Source organism: Triticum dicoccoides, chromosome 2A, assembly GCF_002162155.2.
Source record: "Triticum dicoccoides isolate Atlit2015 ecotype Zavitan chromosome 2A, WEW_v2.0, whole genome shotgun sequence".
Taxonomy (NCBI): Eukaryota; Viridiplantae; Streptophyta; class Magnoliopsida; order Poales; family Poaceae; genus Triticum; species Triticum dicoccoides.
In genome coordinates this window covers 214,063,749-214,072,746 of record NC_041382.1, presented here as the reverse complement: position 1 = coordinate 214,072,746, position 8,998 = coordinate 214,063,749, and the positions used below count along the sequence as shown (strand labels likewise).

Genomic DNA, 8,998 nt, shown 5'->3' with positions numbered 1-8,998 from the left:
TTTTGCAGAGTCATGTTCTCAAGTTTTTTTTTTTGCAAGTACACAATTCATGCATCTACGGTTTTCCTTTACATACAGGTGTTGTTCTGGTCTATGGAGTCAAAGCATGTCATTTTCTTCCTTTTACCATTGGATCAAACAAATGGTTGATAACGAGTTCAACAAACGAAAAAGGAAAGCAAGAATCCAGTTGGACGCATTGCAAGCCAATCGCCAATGAAACCCGACCTCAGGTCCAACCTAATCATGGTCGAGTACAGCGTTTAGCACGGCGTAGAACAGATACAAAGATGGTGTATAAACACCAACCTAATCATGGTCGAGTACAGCGTTTAGCACGGCGTAGAACAGATACAAAGACGGTGTATAAACATCATATCAGCAAAGCCGCAAATAACTTCTGCGCACGTTCCAGTAAGCTGAAAATATCCAACGTTTCAAATAATTCTGTCAAACAAATGTTCGTTCCGTTGCTTCCGGTTTCTACCACAGTTGGCCGGGAGCAAGAGGCCTTAGAAACAGGGTGCACAAGCAATCAGGTCCTATCAACCGATGATTCCACCAACGATCAATCAACATACTCCAGGTTCGTGTGGACCTGAACGCGCTTGACAATCATCGGCACGCAGCTTAGCTAAGCTAGCCATGGCGTGGCCAGACTGAGCCATACACATCCTTCTTCGTGTACCTCCGATCCCAAGACCATGGGACATCTGAAAGTAAAACAACATTTCAGGTTTTACAGCTGAAAGTACCACAATCATTATGACATCGGCTAACCTTCCGGGCCGTAGAGTTGTGGAGGGAGTTGATACGGCACTGGCAATCTCACAGCTTCTGCAGATGGATCCTTCCCTTCATCGCCTTTCCAGCAAAGTGTCACCAGCTTGGTCTTGATGTTCTTACCAAGGGCAAGTTTATCCTGGGTATACATGAGAGGAATAAATGATGATCGGAGGAACAGATTTGCATAGCGATAATACTCGAATGATAAGGAAAGATTTGCTGTTACCAGGTTTGAGCGGCTCTTGTCTGTGCATGAAAATTGTGGAACAGACTGGAGAGTTTTGGGCAAGAACAATACACCTAACTGAAAAGAGGCCAAATGACAAGGTAAAGTCATGTTCCCATGATGACTATTAATTACTCTATTAGTCAACTAACACTGAATGCTTCAGATGCGTAGTGCTTCTTACTAAAGTTCTGTAATCTAGTGCGTCCAGAAAATCATACAAATGCAGCAAGCATCACAATTGGGTACCTCATATGATCGTATCATCAGCTGTGTATTGTTCTTCTGCAGTGCTCCCCAAGCAGCTTTGCTTAAATTTGATGAGGTAAGCAGAAACCATCTGATGGGGATAGAGAGATTTTAGGTAAGGAAAACGTTTTAGCCCTCTCTACTCCTAACAGAGTCCAGATTAACCTATTAATTCAGCTATTTAACCGGCTCAACTTTCAGAATCAATACAAATCACCTATCGTATGGATCTTGTTGCTGGCTAGCTACTTATGTGGCATACCGGTCAATGTATCAAAGTAGAAGCCAATAGAGAGGAGAGAAGAGGAAGATAAATGGTTTTCAAGTTACTGTGGGCAGCTCTGGAGAAGCTGCAGCCCAAAAGAACTGGCCCTTTGTAAGGTGAATCTAGCTCAGTCGAATGTCATGCAACAAAAACTGTTACCATTACCATCGGTGCTGTGAAGCATCATGAAGTGACATATTACAGATATTGAGTCATCAATGGAGATAACTTGCTATAAATACTTACGCAATATTTTGACCATTGTAGCGAGTAAAAGTTTTTATGTGCGGCATAGCACGGCTGATAAAAAAATCAAGATCAGAATATCAGTTTGGGTCAGTAATAAAAGAACTTGTTCCAAAGAAGAAACAGTGAAGTATCCAAAGGGTATGAGGATGCCAATCTTTTGCAGGATATATCAATAAAAAGCTTTCTTTCAAATGCTATATTTTGGCAACATATCTTAATGCTACAGCACATAAATGAAGGCCAAAAAACACTAAGTATATCAGTGTTATAATTGCTGACGAGTTGCTATGATTTAATGCTACAACACATAAATGAAGGCCAAAAAACACCAAGTGCTGACGAGTTGCTAGCCTTCCAATAATGCACACTATGAGGCAAAACCAAACAGCCCAAGCAAATCCTGTTGTGACACATGGCATAAATGACCACACAAAGGATTAGCTACATTACCCATCGTGATGTACTGCTGTCCTAAAAACTAGAGAAATGTACAGTAGATAACAGCAGATAGAATGGGCTTAAATGGTACATAGTTAGAACCTAGTTCAAAACTGCGACCTGAGGGAGTAATATCCTACTCCCTCCGCCCACAATATAAGATCGTTTTTTCAAGACATCTTATATTGTGGGACGGAGGGGGTACTGGTAGATTAGAAAGCACTGTGAAATTTCATTTGACCAACGTGATAGCTTTTCAGGTAGCTGCAGGAAAAGGGAGAGCATACCAACGGCCTACGTGGTCTGCTTTCCACCTGGACCAATATTTTCGCAAGAAATCTTTCTCAACATTCTTTTGAGGACTTGGAATGCAACTGCCAGCTGCATAGCCCTAAAATGAAATATTAAACAGAAAAAGGTAAGATGGTGAATTTTCAATAAAAAAGGACTAGTCCAAATTCTTATCATGGATCTTGCCAACATTTATCTAAAAAGTCAACACACATATTTTATATGTTTGTATGCTTTTGGGGCCAGCACTGATCTCATGGATTATTAGTATATCACAACCTATTACCAAGCTCTGAAGTCTAAGACAGGTCAAGAAAGCACAAGCAACAAGGGGCCATTAACAAACAAATCATGAATTTTGCGATGACACAGCAAGTATAACTGTAAAGCTTTTACAGAGCTCAAATTTATACCTCTATTGAGCACCTAACATCCTCCACTGTTGGCCATACAATCAGTGGTTTCCCGATACCCAACTGTGATCCATCATCTGCTTTACCAGCTGATAACGAACATGCAAACTCAGTCATCCATTTCTCATCAAGTGACCCCAAGGACGAAAACTGCATGCAAGAAGAAATTAATGCTAAGCATCCTTCAAGAAGTTCAAACAAAATAAGAAATAAACAATGACACATTGCATTATAACCTTCTCAGTCAAATGAAAAGAAATATGAATGCCATATCTGAGTGGAAGATATTAACTAGGGATGCATCCTGCACTCTTCTGTAATACAAGATACAACATAAAAATTTAATATACTGTTGTGCTTCTTTGTCCACCAGTGCAACATAAATGACAGCTTATATCGATGCTTTAAGCAAACAATCAAATTTGCGGGTCAGGAACTGGCTTTTCTAAGGTAATTATATGAAAAAGCTGCTTGCTAGGCATCAAGTTTATCAGCATATCAAGTTCGTAAGATAAAATGTTATTAAGTTTATTTACCACAACTTGCAAAATTGCATGCCCTAACAAATAGATAGATGGATGAGAAAATGAAAGGTACCTGATAAATAAGTGGTGACTTGCAAAACTGCTTTTCAAATACGCACTCTTCAAGAACACTCCTAAGCTTCATATGGCCCCACTTTTTCATATTGGGGCCGACATGATAACCAGGAACAGATCCGATCAACCTGACCTGCAAATGATGCAAAGTTAGCTGAGACTAATTTACAGTAACACACTGGGGCCTGGGTGTAATTGAAGTGGCCAGACATGTTTGTACATTTAAGTACAAAGTACAAACCATACGCAAGTAGTCGCATAATCATGGTTAAATAGCGACAAGCCTTTTGTGTAGGAAATGGGCGCTTGAACATGCAAGGATTACTGTCGGAGCATCCCCTATTATTTCAGTTTAAAACAAAACATGCAAGGGAGAAAAAACAATGTATCACACCTTTAACACGCAATGCAGTCACTCTAGCAAAATGCATGCTAAGACTCATTTCAACAACTGCCAGAATGGTACAAGGTGCCCAATCGCAGGATCTAAAAATGGACAACAAACAGAACAATGCAGTCATTTTGCATGAACATGATAAAGCTGGTCAAAATGACAGAATTCGTGACTCATTTGGGACAACAGGAAACTTTCAGATTAAGCAGTATCAGAACAGATTAACATAATCTGGAGCTAGTGGCTACATGTTTCAGAAATTGCCATGGTTTATCAAGCAAAGCTAGAGTTAGTAGAATCATGCCACACCGAGTCAATAACTTACATCGGTAACTTCATTTGATAAGCACGATGGTCTGTTTTTCTTTCCCTTTTCATTTTATGTCAGACCACTAATTTGAAAAGAAAAACATATCTATGATTCAGCATGTCTCATAAAGCTTAAAGAAAATGTGAGATTGCAGAAATATACCAACCGTTGAGCTACTATAATCAAATTTCCGAAAGAAGGCTGCATTGATGTTGACATCACCAGCAACTGGGAGATTTACCCTGAACTCAGGCCACTGCATTGTAATCAAGAGGACATTTTAGTTCACAACTCATTGATCTAAACGATCTTATATTTCTTTACAGAAGGAGTAGCAGACAAAATGAACTATAAGGAGTGGTTTCCTGACAGGCTAAAAGCTAGACAGTTTCAAGATGAGCTATCAGATAAGGCTTGTGAAAGCCAGGTAGTTCCCAGAATTGATAAGAGAACAGTATAGAACTTTTTACGGAAATAAATTCCACGGAAAACCAGATCATGTTTCATGATCTGTAGAAAATCCTTCTAATTATTTTGGATATTTTGCATTGAATCTTACGACATATGTCATACAGAGGGACTTATCTGGTAAGAGATATGATAAGAACCATCTATTATCTTACCATCGATTCCTAGACCTTTATCTGACTAAACGTTGAAGTGCATATTTCACCATTCAACAGTATTTTAGTTACACTATAATTGCTAAACTAATAATTTTACATTTATTCTGTTGTAGTAGTGCACCACTAGATAAAAACACAAGTTTCTAGTATCCTTTGTGAATGTATTACTTTTTGGAAGCTGCACATAGTTATTTAGTTCATTCTACTTCAGGTAAGCTCAAGTGACTGATGTTTTTTACTTCAAAATGTTGATAATAAATTTAGACGTATTTTAGTTCTAGATACATCCATTTTCAAGACAAGTAATTCCGAACGGAGGGAGTAGAAGCAAAGAGAGAATACCCTGCTACCTTAAGTGCCCTGAGATAATCAACCAGGTCATTCTCAAAACCAATATTTGTACTCATATCATTTGCTTCCTTCCAGGGAAAATCTTGTGTCCATAGTCCCTGACTTTTGTTGTTCCAGTCAACATGTATCAAATTTGCAGTGTGAACAACAACACGAATCCCTTGAGGATATACAAGCAGCATGGCCTTCGAATGATGTGTTCCAAATGATATTGGGAGCGGGGGCTTGTGAAGGATCCAATTTGCAGGCTTCGTTTTCTGTCACAAATGAATGTGCAATGAGAAAACTAAATAAACAAGATAATGGATTGTTTAAGCAATTTTGCTACCTTCAAGCGCTCCAATGAAGCACCATCTTCTCCATGCAGAACTAGGACATGTGGAACTTTCCTTAGACTTGGACATGCTGCAACATGTAATATCTGATTACATTTATTACAAAATAATGTAGATAAGGAAGAATAATACATTAAACTTAAGTGGTGAAGTAGAAATATGATATCCAAAAAATCCAATGAGTTGCAATAATGTAATTATGCACATACAGTATAGCAAAATAATATAAGATGACACAGGGCATAATTTGATTCACCATTTAATGTTCCGAATGTACCAAGTGGCGGCAGCCTTCTAATAAAAAACTTTAGGTTTGACAAAATTAGTTACCATAACATAAACATCAACAACTTTACTTTCATAATAAATTGCTTACCAGTAAGCAACCAATCCATGTCCACCATATAATTTGAGAGTACAGCAAGAAGCACTTCACCCTGATAATTCACTGATCATGTAAGAACTACTAGCATACTTGTCGATCAAATCTGACAATGCAGAAATAGAATGTGAAAATGATAAACAATGTTTATTCGAGTTCTTTTTGTTTCTGTAAAATGACATGGAAGAAAGGTTCACTGAATTATAACCAGAACGTTATCACATGTTTATAATAGGTCAAGGAATTAACTCTTACGCAACATTTTCACAATTTTCATTAAAAAGCTCATATGTTAAACAATACTGTGATACAGCATGCTAAAAAAAATCGATCACTCATACAACTTAAACTAAAGTGGTCATATGGAATAAGCAATACCTGTATGACATCCTGAATGGTAACTGTTGAAGTGTTAGTCCATGACGGAAGACCTTGGACACGCATGAGTCGAAAAGTCAACGGAAGTGTATCTTTCAAAGGACCGACAGAATGTGTTCTCTCTTTGTTTCTCTCGGAAGAACCAGCACTATCAAGTGAACTTAATACTTCAGTAACAGATGTACTCTCTTCTGCAAAGCTTTCCTGATTAGAGTTCAATGATGTGGTCAACATGAATGTTTGCATGAAAATCAAACCCCACTTGGCACTCTTTTGCACCACATGTATTTGCAGATTTTCCAAACAAAAAGAGAGAGTGAACCTAATAAGTAGGAATTGTATTTAGTGTTCAACTAAGAAATATTCATCACTCACATATGGTACATAGCAAAAAACACCTCTAAGCTAAAAACACTTGACTTATTTCATATGTTTTCACTTTCCCTTCCTGGTAAGTACTGGAACATGGAATGTTCATGAAGTGCACAAAGGAGAGTTTTTATACCAGCGGAATAATCCATCATTACGAAGTATTTGCAATTGCAATTCATCACATTTTAAGGACATGCAAAATAATATGTGGTATTTTTATGTACATGGATAGCTAAACTATTGTCTATCTTCCTATCAAGAGATTTCTCATGAACTTGCAAATCAAAAGAACAGTAACAATAGCAGCAGAGCACAGAAGCATATTCAGTGAAAAAGAAGTCAAAATAGTACTCCCTCTGGTCCATATTACTTGTCGCCCAAATGGATGTATCTAGACATATTTCAGTGCTAGATACATTCGTTTGAGCGACAAGTAACTTGGATCGGAGGGAGTAAGGAGTAATATACATGGATACGACATCCACCTATACATGTTGTGTCAGAGACATCCTGAATCTCCACAACATAACACTCGAGTCTTGAATGAATTATGGTTTCGATGTTGAGTAAATAAATACTACTTCCTCCGATCCATGTTACTTGTCGCTCAAATGGATGTATCTAGATGTATTCCAGTGCTAGATACATCCGTTTGAGCGACAAGTAATATGGATCGGAGGGAGTAATATTTATTCCACACTATGGATTAAGGCGTCATTTTATTTTCCTTTACATGAGTAAAGCAGCTGAATGACATGAGTGATTTCTGTGGCTGGTATTGGTGTATCTTTATTAATATGAAGATTACCACACATTATGTAAATTGTTTTTCTGAAACTCAACATGATGATCCAAATCACAACAAAAGAAAAGGTAAAAAATAGAGACTCATTGAGCAAACACAAACAACAGATTAAGAATCACTACCTTCATGTTGTCAGGTAATCTGCAGCTATGTAAGGTAAGAACTTGTCTGCATGTAAACCTAGTCCTAGCTTAATTTGTTTTAGCTTGCGCTGTAAGATTATGTAAGCATTGAAAAAGTTCCTTCTTTCTAGTCTGCACTATCAGACACTAGTATTGTTTTAGAACTGTAAGAAATCACCCAAACGAAATTTCATAAAGATCATCGAGACATAAGTTATTATTTGCAGCTAACTAACCTGCAATGTTCTTGCCAAAGCCTCATCTTCCATAACTTGTCGATTTCTCTTCGCAGCTACACTATCTTCCTCGCTATGCCTCTTCCCTTTCTTTAAGTCATGTGACTCGACTGATGTGGAACTTTTACGCTCATCACTCATATTGACATACTTCATAAAATATTCACCGGGAATCAGCTCCAGGACATCATCGTGCATAATCTTGGCTCTCTGCTGAGCACAAACTTTTCTTCTCTGACCCTCTGATTGGACGACAATGGGATTTGTCCCCTCCTGCAAACGCATCGACGTCGGACTACAACAGCTTATTTCTCCAATCAAAATCAATCATGGAATCATCCACTATCCTTCTGACGTACTCACCACGACGACTTCGAGGGAGCCATCAGGCAAGGCGCGCAGGCTCAAATGCTTGCGGCTGACTCTCTTGTCAACAGCCACCAAATTACTCCTCCCAACGACATTGGAGCCCTTGAAGATGGGAATGCTTGGCATTGGCAACGACGACGCATTCGGTGACCCAGATTTGCCTTCAACGAAGGGAACCAGAGTCCCAACCCTTACCTACATACACACAGAACGAACATGGCACATGAACAGAATGCACACACCAGCCACGCGAAATGCACAACTGGAACCCATTCCACCCCAATGCGCAGGAAAAATCTGATCACAAGGCAGTTCGATCCGTTTCCGGCCACGGTTCAATCACAATAACAGTCCTACCAGGATTCGCGCGGGCGCTGACAGAGAGGGCCGGAGAAGGTAAGGATGGGGTGACTTACTCGGGAGGAAGACGACATGAGAGCGGTTTGGGAGGGGAGCCGGGCTCCTCCCGGATCCTAAACCCTGTGTCTAGTACTACAAGACTAAACCCTAGCACATGGCCACGGGAGAAAGAGCGGTCAAGTGGTCAAGAGGAAGACGAAGGAGGAGGGACCGAGCGGCGCGCAGGTTGTTTACAGTTTACCCCTGGCAAATAACCTTAATACAAACAGGTCCCTGCAGGATATTTTAATTTTAATAATAAGGAAAGAAACCTGATTTCTTCTGAAACCCAAACCCTTGTGCGGCTGCGGAGGCGGAGCGGCTGGCTATCGCAAGACGAAGGTGCGGCGAACTCCCTCCTCTGATTTCTCTTCCAAATAATTGTACTACTACCATACTTCTC

The 8,998-nt window shown here is 39.4% G+C and overlaps 2 protein-coding genes across 3 annotated transcripts in view; one reads left to right on the top strand and one right to left on the bottom strand.

Annotated features, from left to right (window-relative positions):
• Positions 1-350: 350 nt before the first annotated feature.
• Positions 351-8,992, bottom strand: LOC119354279 (tyrosyl-DNA phosphodiesterase 1-like). Of its 2 annotated transcripts, none has more exons than XM_037620997.1 (16): positions 8,868-8,992; positions 8,191-8,391; positions 7,828-8,100; positions 6,293-6,496; positions 5,909-5,969; positions 5,526-5,602; positions 5,197-5,454; positions 4,387-4,476; positions 3,515-3,649; positions 2,918-3,067; positions 2,501-2,604; positions 1,773-1,826; positions 1,262-1,352; positions 1,013-1,090; positions 781-922; positions 351-713 (listed from the first exon to the last, which is right to left on the bottom strand). In XM_037620997.1, the coding sequence occupies exons 2-16, from the start codon at positions 8,320-8,322 to the stop codon at positions 640-642; spliced, it is 1,923 nt and encodes a 640-aa protein (XP_037476894.1). In that variant the 5' UTR covers positions 8,323-8,391; positions 8,868-8,992; the 3' UTR covers positions 351-639. The 2 variants fall into 2 exon arrangements, with proteins under 2 accessions (XP_037476894.1, XP_037476893.1); XM_037620996.1 differs by lacking the exon at positions 8,868-8,992 and adding an exon at positions 8,613-8,779.
• LOC119354280 (protein LTO1 homolog) overlaps positions 8,861-8,998 on the top strand; it is a 1,945-nt gene continuing 1,807 nt past the window's right edge. The window contains exon 1 of the mRNA XM_037620998.1: positions 8,861-8,937. The gene's annotated coding sequence lies outside the window, so the exon portion shown is untranslated. The remainder of the gene's footprint in view (positions 8,938-8,998) is intronic.

What these genes read in the sequence shown, in the direction of transcription:
- LOC119354279 (XM_037620996.1), bottom strand. An exon ending in CTTCATTGGAGCGCTTGAAG is followed by an intron (nt 5,455 to 5,525) that starts GTAGCAAAATTG and finishes CATTTGTGACAG; the next exon opens with AAAACGAAGCCTGCAAATTG. An exon ending in ATTATCTCAGGGCACTTAAG is followed by an intron (nt 4,477 to 5,196) that starts GTAGCAGGGTAT and finishes ATTACAATGCAG; the next exon opens with TGGCCTGAGTTCAGGGTAAA.